Source organism: Lontra canadensis, unplaced genomic scaffold (assembly GCF_010015895.1).
Source record: "Lontra canadensis isolate GAN:19392208 unplaced genomic scaffold, GSC_riverotter_1.0 scaffold103, whole genome shotgun sequence".
Taxonomy (NCBI): domain Eukaryota; kingdom Metazoa; phylum Chordata; class Mammalia; order Carnivora; family Mustelidae; genus Lontra; species Lontra canadensis.
This window is the reverse complement of record NW_022631097.1, coordinates 225902-243745: the sequence shown is the minus strand read 5'-3', so window position 1 is coordinate 243745 and position 17844 is coordinate 225902. Positions and strand designations below refer to the sequence as shown.

The following is a 17844-nucleotide window of genomic DNA, read 5'->3' as shown; positions in this document are numbered from 1 at the left end:
CAGCTCTGGGCTGCTTGACCTGGTTGTTGTTAGCCTAGCTCTCCGTCTTGGGAAATGCTAACAGGGAAGCTTCTGGAAGGAGCTTGTATTTGGCTTAGTCTCCCATCAGGGCTGGGTCCTACCCAACTTTTCCAGATGGGCTCTCTGGGGACAGTCAGGACCTTTCAGGTGATGGTGGATTGATTTTGTTTTCAGCAGCTTTTCATTACTCACATGCCCAGTTCAGCACTGAGCTCTCCACCCACTGGGTGACAGAAGGAAGAGCAGTCATGCAGTTGTGGGGTCACACACTTGCGGGTGGCAGCCAGGCGAACTTCTCCAGCCCAGCATCGCTCTACCACCTGTGGGAGGTGTAAGAGAAGAGTCCTGGCTCTGGTACCCCCTGTAGGCCAAGGATTGGGGCACTCTCTGCATCAAAGAAAATTTCAGAGACACAGTGGGGCCTCTGGAGAAACAGTCTCTTCTGCGAGGTCACTTAGTCAGTGTCCTAAGACTGGGATTAGGCTTGAGGATAGAGGGGACCCACGTAAGTAATAGAAAACAAGTTTGCTGACTGAGGGAGATGTTTGGGAGGTTTAGTTTTGGGGACACTGGATCCTTTATATTGAATGCTGAAGATGTGTTGGTCTCTGATAAGGAGAAATGTGTCTTGCCATATGATCCTTCTGAGGTCTTCTCATTTGTATAGGAGGTAATCCACCCAGCACAATGGACTGAACATTAACCAGACAGCCAATAAAAAGTGGCTGGCATGCTATCTCTCCTCAGTCTTTAAGCCTTCCTTTCTTGAGGCCAAGGTGTTACCTGGGGCTGACAGTCTTCATCACCGTTGCTCTCCTCACTTTCCAGGCCCCTTCTGCTATAGGACTCATGTCCTGCCTGGCAGATGCAGGAACCATCTGACTTCTGGAAGACCCTGTTCAGGCCCCGACACGTGCAGTTGGAGGCACCTGGGGATAGAGGAGTCCCATAGCCCATCACACACACCTAATAGTGAGCCAGAGACATGGGTAAACTCTCTGTCCCTGTCCAAAGGGAGTTTGTGATCTAGATGGGGAGACCAGATACTCACATTTACCAAAGTACTGACCTTAGAAGTCTTTGTGGGGACTGAATGAGATCTTTTGAGTCAATGATTCTCAACCCTGACTTTGCATTAGATTCATCTGAGAAGCTTTTAAAAAAATGTTGATGTTCAAGTACTCTCTAGGTAAATTATATAGAAACCTCTGAGGTGAAGCCAGAACACCTACTTTTTAAGTCCCTTGAGGGCTTTAATGTGTAGCTGTGGCTGAGAATTATGGATGTAGTTGAAAGCACTTGACACGTTATGGAATGGAAAGTGTTGTTCCTATTCTCCATCCCACAAAGCCATGGGGGACCATTTCTGAAGGACTGGCACAGACCTCCATCTCTAGAAAATAGAGAGAGCTACAGAGACTAAAGGCCTCTCAAGGAGCTTGAAGGATGGTCTGGACTGGATGGCAGAGCCAAGAGAACAGGGATTCTCAGCAGAGAAGAAGGTGATGAGTGGGGAAGGTTCAGATTTTATTTGGGAGACTAACAGAGTCTAGGTGATTGTTCTTCTAGGAGAGCCAGCTGGGGGGAGGTAGAGATTGGGGCCTTGTAGTTGACTAGGATTCACTGCAATTCCAGTTTGTTCACCCCTGTTGGAACTTTCATCTGCTCAGGGAGAATAAAAAAGTCATTTAAAGTTTAGCCCTTGTCTGCTCCTGCAGATAATCACTTACATGTATGGTACATAGTAACCAAAAGAACTCAGCAGAGCTTGTTGAATGGATTGAGAGTTGACACCTTTTGCTAATATGGTCATATTCTTTCCCCAAATGAATTTAGGGACCATTAACAAGAAGAATAATTATTTCTACTGTGGAGAAGAAAGGTAATTACTCAATACTGAAATGACACATAGCATTTTCATGAGTCAGGTTCTAGATGGTGAAGCCCTCTGTAATATCCTGAACTCCAATAAATTCTTTGGCTTATCTAGACCAGGTCTCTGCTGAGACCCTGGGAGTCTTCCATATCTCATTGTCCAAAGCACTCTGTAAGCCTGTGGTTACACAGGGGAGCCTTGGGGATTTTAGAACTCAACCTTTGTTCAATCTGTACCACTCTGCTTTTACATTTTTTCACATTAATTTCCTAAATGTGAAATATTTTGAAAAAGTATTATGTTGCTAAATAATACTTTGAACAAAGGTCTGAACTCTTGGTCTGGCATACATGACTGTAGAAATAATCACAGATCTATATTAAAAGAATAATCCTAGTGGAGAATATAGGCAGTAACCTCTTCAATATCAGCCACAGCAACTTCTTTCAAGATATGTCTCCAAAGGCAAAGGAAACAAAAGTGAAAATGAACTTTTGGGACTTCATCAAAATCAAAAGCTTCTGCACAGCAAAGGAAACAGTCAAGAAAACCAAGAGGCAACCCACGGAATGGGAGAAGATATTTGCAAATGACAGTACAGTCAAAAGGTTGATATCCAGGATCTATAAAGAACTCCTCAAACTCAACACACACAAAACAGATAATCATACCAAAAAATGGGCAGAAGATATGAACAGACACTTCTCCAATGAAGACATACAAATGGCTATCAGACACATGAAAAAATGTTCATCATCACTAGCCATCAGGGAGATTCAAATTAAAACCACATTGAGATACCACCTTACACCACTTAGAATGGCCAAAATTAGCAAGACAGGAAACAACATGTGTTGGAGGGGATGTGGAGAAAGGGGAACCCTCTTACACTGTTGGTGGGAATGCAAGTTGGTGCAGCCACTTTGGAGAACACTGTGGAGATTCCTCAAGAAATTAAAAATAGAACTTCCCTATGACCCTGCCATTGCACTACTGGGTATTTGCCCCAAAGATACAGATGGAGTGAAAAGAAGGGCCATCTGTACCCCAATGTTTATAGCAGCAATGGCCACGGTTGCCAAACTGTGGAAAGAACCAAGATGCCCTTCAACGGACGAATGGATAAGGAAGATGTGGTCCATATACACTATGGAGTATTATGCCTCCATCAGAAAGGATGAATACCCAACTTTTGTAGCAATGTGGACGGGACTGGAAGAGATTATGCTGAGTGAAATAAGTCAAACAGAGAGAGTCAATTATCATATGGTTTCATTTATTTGTGGAGCATAACAAATAGCATGGAGGACATGGGGAGTTAGGAGAAGGCATTTGGGGGAAATTGGAAGGGGAGGTGAACCATGAGAGACTATGGACTCTGAAAAACAATCTGAGGGTTTTGAAGGGCGGGGGGGTGGGAGGTTGGGGGAACCAGGTGGTGGGTATTGGAGAGGGCACAGATTGCATGGAGCACTGGGTGTGGTGCAAAAACAATGAATACTGTTATGCTGAAAATAAATAATTTAAAAAAAAAGAATCATTGTTTAATATCTTCCCCCAAACATCTCAACCCAATAAGATTTTACTTATCTTCAAGTTCCTGTTTAAATACAACCTTTTTATATATCAGCTAACTGAATATAATAAATAAAATAAAATAAAATGTGTATAGAATTATAAAAAGATAAAATAAATAAAAACTTTCCCAGGAATATTACTCAGCCATCAAAAAGAATGAAATCTTGCCATTTGAAATGATGTGAATGGAGCTAGAGTGTATTATGCTAAGCAAAATAAGTCAGAGAAAGATAAATACCATATGATTTCACTCATATGTGGAATTTAAGAAAGGAAACAGATGAACACAAGGGAAGGAGGAAAATAAAAGAGAGAGAGGCAAACCATAAGAGACTCTTAACTATAGAGAGCAAACTGAGGGTTGATAGAGAGGAGGTGGGTAGATTACTAAATGGGTCATGGGTACTAAGGAGGGCACTTGTTGGATGTCAGTGAGGAATCACTAAATTCTACTCCTGAAACCAATATTATACCATATATTAACTAAGTAGAATTTAATAAAAACTTGAAGCAAACAAGCAAAAATGTATATGATGTATCTACTTCACAGGGCTTTTTTTTTTTGAGACTCTGGATAAGATGGAATCATCTATTTCAAGCATCTAGACTACCACTGGAAGTACCTGAAGGCAATAGAAGGCATTAGTTCGTTTCCTCACTTTACTTTTCCAAAATTGACAAAATATATGTCTTTCCTGACAATGATTTTCATTTCCACATTTATGCACATCTGCTCTTTCAACCTCAGGAACTTCCCCTCAACTCAGTTCACAGTTTACTGTTTCTGTTCTCTAATGTGAGTTGCCCCTATTGTATTAGAGAAACCAAGCATATTCGTGAAATTAGCTTTTCAGAAAGAGACATAAAAGTCAAAGGCAATCTAGAAATTTTGTTTTAATATGTTTTGTAATGGCTAGAAAATATTGCTTGGGTTGCTGCAAATGGTATGATAAACTTTCCATTGTTTGTTTTAAATAAACATGCATCAAGCCTCAAAAAAAAAAAATTACAACCTTCCCATAAGTCTCCCTGATCCTTCAATTTCTTCCTATATTGAACCATCCAGACTTCTTTTTTTTTTTTTCTTGTGGCACTTGCTTCTGCCAGTTTGTTATATATTCTTTTCTTTCTTCCTATTGCACTTGTCTTCATATCTTTCATAGTGTCTTTGTCGCACTAAGAACAATAGTTGGAGGTTTAGTGTTTGTGAGCTAACCTCTAAAATAAATGAACCAAAAATCTCTCCATCTCATCCCAAAAGGGAAAGAGGCAATTTATAAAAGTGTGTATAAGTTTTTCTACCTTTGACAATAGCAGAATACCTTACTTTAGGTCGATCTTCCTATGACATATAACTAGAAAGACCAGGAAAATATAAAAAAACATCGATTTGAAGGCATGAAGAACTTAACTGAAGATTTATGGTGAAAAAAATCTTGGAGACAATGGAAATTCAGAGGGGTGAGCCCCACATTTGGCACCACATTTTTCTGAAAGGCATTTACCTCTTCAAAGGTGCCATTGAGAAGCTGAAGCATAGTTTCAGGATGTCTTATAAGGCTAAGGGGACAAAAATTGGGCCCACCAAGAATAAGTGTCTCTGGTAAACATCACAAGCTTTTAGGTTGAACAATTGAAGGGCTGCAACCTAGTATGGACTGACTGTAAGGAAACTAAATTTCTCAAAACCTGGAGCCTAGCACTGATTTTCTGAATCCCTGATGAACTGAGGTGATTTATTCCTACTACAGAAAGAAAGTAATTCTTTTGTGGAGGAAGGTAACAATATCCAGAATTTCCCCACAATTTTCACTCACAATGTGTACTGTTCAATAAAAACAAAACAAAACAAAACAAAACAAAACAAACAAAATAAATAAAACAAAAACCAGACATGCAAAAAAAAGCAAGAATTTTTAAGAAATGGAAGGAGAAAGAAAACAACAACAACCAAAACCCCAGACACTGGTTACGGGCTCATATGAGATCTAAATATTGGAGTTTTAAGACATGCCATGTACTTTAAACTGTGATTAGTATGTTTGATAAATCAAAGGACAAGATCAGAGGAAAATTTCAACAGGGAATTATAAAAGACTAATATAAATTCCAGGCCTGAGGGATTCAATAGCAAAACATCAAATATTGATAGATGTGTTTAATAGCAGATTATATGGAGCTGAAGAAAATAGGTCTGAAAAAACTATCCAGATTGAATCTCAGAAAGAGAAAATAAAAAATGAAAAATGCAGAAAATAATGCAAGAGACATGTGTATGGTAAAAAGAGATAATGTAATTGAAGAGTCAAGAGGAAAGAAGGGTGTAGAGCAGAAAAATTTAAAAAAACATAATGGCTAAGAATTTCACAGACTTGATGAAATGCTAAAGAAACTCAAAGAAGATAAAAAAAAAAAGGAAAACTATAGGAAGAGAACTATAGTTATATTCCCCAAAACTGAAGACAATGAGGAAATCTTAAAAGTACCAGGGGAAAATGATATTTACCTCCTAAGAGCAAATATAAGACTTATGTAACACTTCTCAACAAAAATAACAAAAGGCAGAGGCCATGGAAGTTTATCTTTGAAATTCTAAAAGAAAACAACTGTCAAGCTAGAATTCTCTGCTTTGTCAAAATATGTTTCAAGGATAAGCTGAAAAAGGAAATTTTAGAAAAACAAAACTTTGGAAGATGAAATTTTAAAAACCTAACAGAATTTGCAATGACTTCAAAAAATATTAAAACTTAAGGAAATCTTAGAGATTTTGTGAGTTCGATTCTAGACCACTGCAATAAATCAAAGATTGCAATAAAACAATGTAAAAACATAAATAAAGCAATTCAAATGGATTTTTTGGTTTCCCAGTACATATAACATTTATGTTTGTACTATACTGTAGTCTATTAAGTGTTAATAGCATTATGTCAAAAAAAACAATGTATAAGCCTTAATTAACATACTTCATTGCTAAAAGATGCTAATCAAATCCAAGCTTTCAGCAGGTCATAATCACTGATCACAGATCATGACAAATATAGTGTTAAAGAAGAAGTTTGAAATATTGAGAGAATTAACCAAAACTTGATCCAGAGACATGGAGCAAGCAAATGCTGTTGGAAATATGGCATCATTCGTCTTGCTCTATGCAGGGTTGCTACAACCTTCAATTTGTAAAAAATGTGGTATCCATGAAACTCAGTAAAGAGAAACACAATAAAATAAGGTATTCCTGTACCTAGTAATAAAGCTAACAAGATGTATATAAGGGCCCTACCCAGAAATAAAAATAAGACAAAAATCTTGTAAGAGTAAAGAAGACGTAAATAAAAGGAAAGTTAAGCCATGTTTAAGGACTAGAAGACTCAATTATAATAAAGATGCCATTTCTCTCCAAAAGGGTTTGTTGTTTCTAAGTAATCCAAAAAAATTCCAGCAAGTATCTTTGTGGATATTATGATTGTATAGAAATCAAGGACCACAAGAGCTAACACAATCTTAAAAAGAACAAAGTTGGAAGACATAGACTATTGATATTAAGGTTAATATAAAACGACGGTGATTAGGGGACACCTGGGTGGCTCAGTTGGTTAAGCCGCTGCCTTCGGCTCAGGTCATGATCCTGGGGTCCTGGAATCGAGTCCCGCATCAGGCTCCTTGCTCGGCAGGGAGCCTGCTTCTCTCTCTGCCTCTGCCTGCCTCTCTGCCTGCTTGTGTGTACTCTCTCTCTCTGGCAAATAACTAAAATCTTAAAAAAAAAAACAACAACAAACCTATGGTGATTAGGACAATGATTACTACAAGGATAGGAAAAAAATTCAATGGACAGAATAGAGATTCATAAACATAAAGATTCACTGAGATGTTTGACTAATGACAAACATGAGTGATCTTTCAATAAAGGTGCTATGCTGACTGGATATCTGTTTGGGAAAAATGAATTTTGACCCTTAACTTATACCTTATGCTATAAATCAGCAAAACTTTTAGAAAATAAAATGCAAGACTATATTAACTGGAGTGAGACTTCTTGTAGAAGTTGAAAAGGCTAATCCGAACACAAGCCTGAAGAAAATGTTGGCTTATTTCAAAATTTGACCTAGAGGTGATCAAGGCCTATGTTACGGCTTCATATTTATTCCCCCAAATTCTTATGTTGAAGTCTGAACTCCCACTACCTCAGAATGCAACTATATTTGGGGATGAGGCCTTTAAAAATGTGATTAAATTAAAATGAGGCCATTAGGATGGCCCCAATCCAATCTGACTGGTGTATTTGTAAGAGGAAATTTGGACACATGAGAGAGATACCAGGGATGCCTGCACACAGAGGAAAGCCCTTATGAGGACAGAAAGAGGGCAGTCATCTGAAAGCAAAGGAGAGTGATCTCAAAAGAAGCCAAATCCGCCAACTCCTTAATGTTGGACATCTAGTCTCCAAAACTATGAGAAAATAGAACTTTATTGTTTAAGCCATCAAGTCTGTGTATTTTTGTCATGCAGCCCAAGAAGACTAATATAGCCCCAAGGTTCTATGTGACAGAGAATGCTTGCAATAATTTCAGCCTGAAAAAAATTTAATTGGTGTGACCTAAGGGTCATCTCACCACAAAAATTATTATCACATGCCCATAGAAGGTAGAGCTCTAATTCTTTCATGATCATTCCAAGATAAAACGGTTAAAATGTATTTCTCAATAACTAAAGCAACTGGTTGTACTAGGTTGTTATGTACAAGCCAGTGAAATGCAATTTAGATAACACAACCAATGGGACCTGCTTCATTCAGCTCCCAATCTCCAAGTTCTGGGGTGAGGGTTGGTCACTGGATTCAGAGCTTGGTCACCTAAGAGATAGAATGCCTTAAAGCAGAGATAAGAAATGATGATAGAATCCCTGGAAACCTCAAGTAATACCATTTGAAGGTGGCATGGCATGGTGGTTAAGAGCAGGAATGTTGAAGTCAGCTAGACTGGGTTCAAATCCTGATTCTGCCACTAACTCTCTGACCATGGACAAGTTATTTAAACTCTCTGCACTTTAGTTGGTGTGTTTATAAAGCAATGATGATAGTAACTGTGACTATTTCAGAGAGTCGGTGGATCACTAGGATGGATATTAGGCAGCACTTGCAACAGTAGAGGGCATACACAGTGGATGCTCTTATCATTGGAGATCTTGGGTCAGCCCTCATCAGGGAGCAGGACTGGAGGGAGCCCCCATTGAGGCTACATACCTATGATTTGAACAACTTAAATTGCCTGCTGTTGGTTACTTTTCCTGCTTGCTCTGTGGACCACGCACAAGTGGTTCGCACAGCAAAAACCAGGAGGAGACCACCTCTGAAATGAAGCGAGGTGAAGGGGATCAACAAGGAACCAGTGACCACAGCTGAGTCCTGGGTTTATGTCTCTGTGCCTAATCCTGCTGCACAGGTTCTGAGCCGGGGGTGGGTGTGAGAGAACTGGGTGTGGCTGCTGCCACCTTTAAGAGCTTGCTGCAGCATCAGAACCTCTCCTGCTCTCTCAGTGCAAGGTTCTGGCTCCTCCGTTACTCAAGTCATCTGGGGCAAGTTGCTGGACATCTCTGAGCTTGTTTCCTCACATTCACTCATTTGCTTGTTGAAGTCAAGGCACAAACTCATTTTATCTACGCACACACACTATGCCTGTGCTGTGGGAGTCATGGGGTCACCCATTCTTTCACATACTGCAGCTTTCATAAAACAATTAAATCTGATGGCAGTGAGGTTTTCTGAAACCTTACACTCTTCATCCTCAAAACTTCAGAGGACAGGAGAAATGGTGTATTTGGAGGCCATATCTGGAGACAAGGGTGATTAACCAGTTTGCGGGGGAGAGCATAAATGGAGACTCACCTGGTGGAGAGAAAGCAGAGCTCCCGCAGGGGAGGCAGCTAGCCTGGCCAGGCTGGGCACTGAAGGTGCCTGCAGGGCATGGCAGGCACTCTCCACCTGCCCCTGCCTGGCTGCTGTTTCTAAACGTTCCCAATGGGCAGGGCCTGGGGCTGTGAGTCCCGGTGGGACAGTAGTACCCCACTGGGCAGGGGTGGCTGTGGTAACTCTCTGTTTCTGGAGGGATATAGAGGGGGAAATTCTGAGCCATGGACTCTAGCTGAGGTGCAGACTGGGAAACGGCAGAGTCTGAGGGAAGAATGAGCTTGCCGGTAGGATTCAAGTGGGGAAGGGAGTGGGAGGGGAGATAGCAAAGCAAATACTGATCAGGGAAGAATCTAGATTGTGAGATAGTAGAGTCTCTGTGCTTTCTTGTATTTACCCTCCCACCCCCCAAGCAACAATACCCTTGGCCTTTTGGGCACTACACAACACATTTCCATCTTTCTCAGTAGACACAGAGCTGCATATCCAGCATTGCTCATACACCAGGCTGTAGTTTGTCCTGTTTCCCAGGACAGGCTCCAACATGCTCATTGTATGATATGATGCACAGTCAATAATTTTTAGGTCTTTTAAACCTAACATCAAGACAGGTGTGGCACCTAATTTCTCTGACTCTCCTTTCACCTGTGTTTCCCCCCCCCCCCCCCCCCCCACCCCTGCCATACAGTTGGGCTTTTCTCAATCAGGTGGCTGGCCTAGCTGAGAAAAACTATAGGCCTGTTCCCCTGCATGCTCCTAGCGGCTCTGTGGGTCCTCCCTACTTGCCACCTCTATCCTCCTCACTGGGCTCTGTCCAATTCCAAGAATTCCATTCCCCCCTCTCCTGCTCACACCCAGGCTTCCCAAACTCACCCTGGTGGCAGGTGAATCCAGGCGGACAGGGATGACAGGTCTGGGAATCCAGGGCCTGGCTGCGGTAGGTGCCTGCTTCACAGAGGCGGCAGCAAGTCTCCTTGGAGACCCTAAGGCCAGTCCCATTCAGGGCCTCAGAGCCCCCAGGGCACGCACGTGGATGGGCACTGCCCACGGGGCAGTAAAAGGGAAACACACAGCTGCACAGAGACACAGACCCCCCAGACTCTAGTTTCATGTTGAGAGGGTCTGTGTGTGCTATTTATCTCAGCACACTAGCTGGGTCCCCCACCCCTCTCCACATTCTCCACACTTGGGCCTTAAGCTGGCTGGGGGAGGGGTGGCCCTGAATTTGTCCCAGATAAGGGGCTCTGAGGTGGTCTACTGTCTGAAGAGGCCTAAGTAGGTCAAGGTGTCTTCCTGGAGGAGGCTGAGCCTCGTCTAAGTGGCCAGGCCACTGGACAGTGTCCAAGCCTGTGTTCCCTACCCACCTCACCCTGGGCAACAGAATATGTGGACCACATCTGATCATCTCCGGGTTGAGGGACACAGTTGGGAGTGCTGGGAATGTCGGTCCTGGACACAGGATTGAGGTTGCTAGGTGAAATACACTGCATTCAGTCATATTTGAATTTCAGATAAACAATGAGCAATTAACAATGAATAAACAATAAGTACTACCGCATATTGCATAGGCCGTACTTACACTAAAAAATTATTTGTTTACCCGAAATTCATACTTAACTGGGTTTTCTTTCTTTCTTTCTTCCTTCCTTCCTTTCTTTTTTTTATTAATTGGGTTTTCTTGTATTTTTATTTGCTAAATCTGGCCACCCCACAGGGAATGACCTTGGAAACTAAGAAGGGCATCTCAGTGGGATTTGTTTCCTCACCCATCCTTCCTAGGGACAGAGGGAGGACTGGGGCACCAGAACACCCTAGATGGGAAGCCCAAGCAATGCGTTACACAGTACTTGCCTCTGGGCTCTGCTATTTTGGCCTGCATCCTTTGGGACTCAGGGGGTTGACTCCTCTCTGGAGAGCCCAGAGGCTGAGACACAGGGGGAGCCCCAGATACACAGACAGGGGAGGTACTCACAGCTGCCCTGGGCCAGTGTAGGTGGAGGAGCCAGCAGGGCAGGCATAGCCCCCAGGGCAAAGTGGGGGGACCCCTGTCTGGGGCCCGCAGTAGGAGCCAGCCCTGCATGTGACCTCAGCCACAGAACCTGAAAGAAACAGAACGAACGGACCAAGGCACGTGGGTCTTAGGGGGACTCAAGGTGGTGCAGATCCAACCAAGACTGAGTGGGCCCTGGGGGACTGGGTATATGGCTTTGCTAGGGCAAGCAAGTGGCCATACCATGCCTGCATGATGTGCCTTGTGCTGGTGAGACCTGCCTGAGCACCTGGCTTAAGCCTCAGGGGTGCGGGCACAGGGTTAGGGGCATGGGCTGGGGAGGGCAGATAGGCAAGGCAGTCTCACCTGCAGGGCACTCAGCTCCAGCTCTGCAGGGGATCACAAACACATTTGCATTATCTTGAAGCTCAGCCTGGGGGCAGTAGTGGCCAGGGGGACAGAGCTCACAGTCTTCTTGGGATGATGCCCCTGGCTTTGTTCGAAAGGTGCCAGGTGGACAGAGAAAGGCACCCTGATCACCTGGAAACCAGTAGCCTGGAGGACATGGGTGGCTTTTGAAGGAAGAGAGACCTGGAGGCAAAAACATCAGGCATGGCCATGCGACCTCTGAAAACCTCTTACTCTCCTCCATAGAGGCTCTCAGCATCCAGCTTAGGATCAAACTCTCACCTGGGGACAGGCAGTGGTACCCGGGAGGGCAAGGGAGGCACTCTGCCAGACTCTGGCCTCCTTCTGCAGCCAGATAGGTGTGTTCAGGGCAGGCCTGGGGGGTTCCTGGACTGGTTTTATTCCCTCCAGGGCAGTAGTGGCCAGCAGGGCAGGGGTGAGTGGTCGGGTCTCCTGGAGAGCAAAGGTTGTGCTCACTTTCCATCCTCTCTTCCTGCCCAGAGGGCCTCCCTCGGCCCTTCTTGGGTCCAGTGCCCTCCTGGCTACGGTGCAGTTAACTTACCGGCTTTGCACCAGCGCCCAGCAGGGCAAGGCCCACACTCATCTTGCTGCTTGGCTCCAGGGGCAGCCGCCACAGTATGAGGTGGGCATAAGGTGGGTTCTCCACTGCCCTCTGGGCAGTAAAAGCCTGAAGCATAAGGGGTCACACTGGGTCTTGTGGAAGGTAGGTAGACTGCTCAGCTGTGGCAGAGCAGTAACAGCATGAATCCAGGGGTGGCCCGGGGGTTCTGTTGGCCCAGCAGTTGATTGGTCTGGATGCCAGTCCTGGCTTCACTTGCTTTTATGTTTGTAAAATTAGTAACCTTCTGAATTGCTCTAGGTGTCTATTCATATCGCATACGTTTGATGTATGTAATTACATACACATGCACATGCAGATACATGTTAGTTGCACAACACTGGGGCTCAACTATTTTTGATGATTTCTTTAAGGAAGTTCTATGACCAACATGGGGATCAAACCTTCTAATGAAATTCAGAAGGTTACTGATGTGACAAGAGTCACGGGTTCTACTGAGCCAGTCAGGTGTGGGAGTCAGCTATTTTCAGGGTCTGTTTTTGACCCAAAAAAGAAATCCTTTGCCCGGGTGGGTGCTGTGGTAGCAGCCAAGCAGCCTTGCTCTCTGCCTCTTTCACACTCTAAGGGCAAGAAACAGGGGTCATTACCTGGTGGGCACTGCTTGGCGCACAGTTGTCCCTGGGGGCACGAGGGCTGAGACTCCCTGGGACCTTGTGTCGTTAGTTCGGAGGTCCCAGCAGGACAGAAATAACCAGCAGGGCATTTCCCCCACACCTGTCCACCCCTAACAGCACAGAGAGGGGAGAAGGGTGAGATCAGGGTGCAGGGGCTGATCTGAGCCCAGTGCCTCAGCACCAGAGGGGATCCAGGCCCTTGTTTCAGATAGTTTTATTGTGATCCACAGTGTGAAATGCTTTTGACCTCTCTCCCAGGAGAACACATGGATCTATCCATGTATAGGATAGAAACAAGACCCAGCAATAAAACGGGGCGTGAGGCTCAGACCCAGGGGTGCTGGGCCCAGTACAGCAATGGGAGCTCCACCCTTGCGCATCCTTCCGGAAAAGACAGATTCCTGGATGTCTACTCCACTGACTGCGGAGCTCAGCGGATAAAGGGCAGGACTCAGGACTGCCAGTAGCAGGATGAGCCTCTCCTGGAGGAACTTGGTTAGTCCTTCGGCACTCACTGTTAGGTGAGGAGGAAGGGGGCTGACAGCTAGTCTACCTACTCTCTGCATTACCCCCAGGCTTGCCGGCGGCCTGTCAGGTTCCTGGGCCTGGGCTCTCTAGAAGACTAGTCTGGTCACTAGTCTTATCTCCCACTCTGCAGCAGAAAGCAGGCTAGACCTCAGGAAGAACTTCCTGAGTACAGGGAGACAATCCTCCACAAAGAGCATCTGAGGAAACCTCCACGATCACCTTTTAAGTAGAAAATAATCTGCTTTGAAGCAAGTTTGCCTCTGCATGAAATAGAGCAACTCTTCTTTTGAGGATCCCTCTTCCCAGTCCCAGGAAATTGGAGGTACGTGTTTTCAGCAAATGTTGGGAGCTTTCTCTGGACCAGAGACCCGCAATCTTTTTGTCTGGTTACTCTGGGGGAGTTGGGCCGAGGGCTAATTTGAGGGGTGGGCTTGTCCCAAAGGTCTTATGGGAGCCTGGGGAACCCCTATCCCATGCAGCCCTAGAGCCTGTGAGTCTCTGAATCCCAAGTACAGTGTTCTTCCAGTGGCTTCTACTGCTAGAGTGAGAATGTCCCCATTGTATAAATACGTGTCTTCACCATACCAAGTAGGTGTAGGACATTTCAGATAGAATTTGGCCATCCTGAGCCCTGCTCTCTGATTATTTTGTTTATAGGTAACATTCATAGTCCTTCTAGCTCCAATAATTACAAAAACTATTCACATTGTAGAAGATTCAGAAGAGGAGATAGAAGGAAGGATTGTTCCTCTTTTTCCCCGGGTGTATGTGCAGAACTCTGGTATTAACTGGAGGCACAAAGAATTTTGCCTCTAAGGAACTTTCCCATGTTTTTAGGTAGGGACTAAGCCGAGCTATTTTTATTTTATATTGACCCTTCCTCAGTTTGAATGTATTTATTATTATTTAAAAAAAAAGTCCTGGGCCTGCGCCCATTGTCCTATCTCTCTTCACCTAATTGTCAGGTTTCCTTCCCTGTTCAGGTCTGTGTGGCCAGGTAGGGCTGCCATCCTGTAGTGGGCCCTGGCCCCCTCGCTCCTTAGCTGCCCCACTAATGGGGGGATGTGAGCTCAGGGCAGTCCCAGGACCTGTTGGGCCTCTTTGCCTGGAGGGCATTCTTCGATGTCAGTGTGGGACTCTGGGCTATTACTGACCTGCAGTAGCTACCAGGGTGACAGACGGAGCAGTCACCCTCTTCCCGGAGGCCTGATGCATCTTGGGGTGTGAAGGTCCCTGGAGGACATGGAGGAGGGGACCACATTCCTGGAGAGGGGGGTTAGGCAGTGAAGATGGGCAGCTAAGGGCTCAGGTCACATTGATCCCTGTGGACCCACCTGCTCCATGCCTGGATCAATTAGTGACCAGGCCCCCCACCCATCAGCCTCTTGCTGCCCCCGGGGTGCTGAGTTTTTCCTTCCTGCTTTCTCAGAGCTTTTGAAGAGCTGAAATGGCCATGACTTTAGTCTCTCTCCCTAGGATTATTGTTTCCTTACAGAAGGGTAACTCCCTAGGGAAGGATTTCCAGGTAGCAGTGAAGCTATTTAGGGGCGAGGGGCTTTAATCTAGCCAATCTGCCTTCTTGGCACCAGACACTGGGTTCTCTGGGACTGACTGGAACCAGTCCATCCATACTAAGCACATCTCTCTTGGGAACTGCCTTCTCCCAGCCAATCCTTCCACAGTGCCCTTTTGCCCGGCCTGGCTGGGTGGGATGTGCCTGTGTGCCTCCTCTCCAACACAGGTTGCCCCACAGCCCCCTTTCATCGGTGGCTCTTGTCTTGGGGGCCTTCCTCTGGCTTTGCTGACCTCAACATTTTCTTGTGGCCTGTGCTGTGGTGCCAGGGGCACCCCAGTATACACATCTGGAATGGGAAATAAGAGAAGTCCCCCGACAGGGAAAAAAGTTAAAGGGAGCAGCTGCATCTGCTGAAAAAAAATTTCTGACCAGGAAGGGGAGTAAGAAACTGAAAGGTGTGACTTTAGTTAGGGGGGGTTAAAGTAAGAATCAGCAACTTCAGCAAGAGTGGGTTGAGGGTCTGGGTGGTGGGGACAGGAAGGCAGAACAGTGCTTCCCCAGAGACCAGCTGTCCTCCGTGTGTGTGTGTGTGTGTGTGTGTGTGTGTGTGACTAATACAATGAGTAGTCATGGGGACAACAGGCCAAGTTCTTTGGACTTGAAATGTAAATATTCTGGGGTAAGAGGTCACTCATTTTAAAGTGGCATATAGACCTTTCACACCTTAGTCACAGGGAAAACAAATGTATGTATCACCTGTGAATCAAACACTTGCAAAGTGTAAGTAGTTACAACTCCTAAAATTGGCAGGAAGATTTGCCTAAATTGATGTAAGACGTGGAAGAGACTGTGAACTTTTGTGGATACCTATTTGTTTGCCAGGTTGCCTGGGGACAGCATAGATATGTGTGTATGCATGTGTGTGTGCCTGTATACACTGTATGTGCACACGTGTGAGTTTGTGTGTGCACTGTGAGTATACTTGTGCATATGTGTATGTGTTCTGTGAGGGTGTGTGTATTGTGTGAGGGTGTGTGTATGGTATGAGGGTGGGCTCATGCACAGTGTGTTCAGGATGACTGGACTCAGACTTGAGGAGAGCACACTTGTGATCACTGGGGCACCATCTTCTGAACTTTGGGTTCCACTTCCAGTGGCCCAACACCACCGAGGAGCCATTCTCTATGTGTTGTTCAGGAAACTGCTCCCAGATGGTTGACCCAGACCAGCACAGGTGATGACATCTGTTTGCCATCAACCTGGTCCAGGCGCTCACCCTGGCCCCCCAGGCTGAGTGTAATGAAGGGAGAGGACATTGTGCATGGATGAGTCAACAGCTGAAGAAAAGAAAGGGAACAGAGTCGGTGGGATGGGCTTGGGGCAAAGATGAGGGGAGGATTAAATCTATGCAAATGGTCTTCACCATTGGCATTCCTAGTGCGAATACAGTGCCTGGCATTGTATCCTTAGGCTCTCCATGGAGTTTAAATGAGGAAAGAAAGAAAGAAAGAAAGAAAGAAAGAGAAAGAAAGAAAGAAAGAAAGAAAAGAAGCAAGGAAGATAGGTGAGGATGTTGGGGAGAAAGATGAGGGCCTGGGATGCATGGAGACTTGAGAGCTTACCGGTTGGGCAGTAGGCATGTGCTGGGCAAAGCCTGGGCATTCTGGTGCCAGGATTAGGACAGTGAAAGCCAGGTGGACACTAAAGGCAGGTGTCTGAGCCTAGGGAGGGCTGGTACTCCCCTTGGTGGCATGGGGCAGGCCAAGCAGACCCTGGTTGGCAGAAGTGACCCTGGGCATTGGACACAAAGTGGTCCCTCTGAGAGCCAGGCTGGGTATGGTTTTGTGCTCAGGAATGTCAGTGCATTGTCCTTCCTTCCAGCTGGTTCAGGCCATGGTGACTGGAGTATAGGAGACCAGAGGCTGGCTGGGAGCACTGGAGAAAGAACTAGGGCCTGGAGATGGGAGTGTTGAGGTGCCTCATAGGAGGCACCAGAAGATCACCTGAGGTCCCCAGCTGGAGGGCTCCAGCTTGAATCCTGGGTGGGGATCCCTGGCTTCCCCAAGCCTAGGAGACCAGGCTCCCTCCTCTAGCTCCTGGGGAGGTACCTGAGGGCAGAGGAAAGCCATGGGGCTGGAGGTCCTGAGGTCCCAGGAGCATTTGGAGCCAGCCACACAGGCACTGATAGGAGAGCTTAGGTCCAGGCCAGGGCAAAAGGATCCAGCTGGGCACAGTCCACAGCTTCCTTCAGAGGTGCCACCTTGGATAGGGAGGTCATGGTTCATGGACTCTGTGTGTCCCCGGGTGGGAATATCAACCCCTGAGGATGAGACCTTTTCCTGCTTGCTAGAATGGAGCCTGGTACAATATGTGTTGAATGAAGCAGCCACTGGCCAGAGCCTCCCTTAGAGCATCTCTTCTTTGGGTTGGCCAGTGGTGCAGCCTGGCGTTTCACGGGCAGAGCCCAGCTTTGGGCATAGGTTAAGGGGTGGAGGAGTGGGCCGTGTCCCGGGGACAAGAAGCCCTAACATCAACTCTCAGGCACAGGCCTTCCCCCAGACTCAAGTCCACCCCAGTGGGAACCCCAAAGACCCTGACAAACAGATGTTCCCATTGTGCTGTTTGTGTCTAGGGTGTTAAAGTTGGGAGTTTGAAGGAGGAGGGGCCCATAGCTGGGAGGGGATAGGAAACACAGGGCAGATGCTCACCTGGGCTGCTCCTTGTTGTCCCCATGGGGCAGGGCACAGGGTACAGAGTCCCCTGGGTGCAGTAGT

The 17844-nt window shown here is 45.8% G+C and overlaps 1 protein-coding gene across 1 annotated transcript in view; it reads right to left on the bottom strand.

Moving 5' to 3' along the window:
* LOC116855484 (neurogenic locus notch homolog protein 3-like) overlaps positions 1-17844 on the bottom strand; it is a 75994-nt gene that overhangs the window by 5443 nt on the left and 52707 nt on the right. Inside the window, exons 36-44 of the mRNA XM_032838268.1 lie at positions 14709-14817; positions 13000-13136; positions 12335-12460; positions 12055-12225; positions 11731-11955; positions 11347-11473; positions 10248-10447; positions 805-950; positions 214-341 (exon numbers count right to left, since the gene is read on the bottom strand). Of these exons, the coding sequence (XP_032694159.1) occupies positions 214-341; positions 805-950; positions 10248-10447; positions 11347-11473; positions 11731-11955; positions 12055-12225; positions 12335-12460; positions 13000-13136; positions 14709-14817 (1369 nt within the window). The remainder of the gene's footprint in view (positions 1-213; positions 342-804; positions 951-10247; positions 10448-11346; positions 11474-11730; positions 11956-12054; positions 12226-12334; positions 12461-12999; positions 13137-14708; positions 14818-17844) is intronic.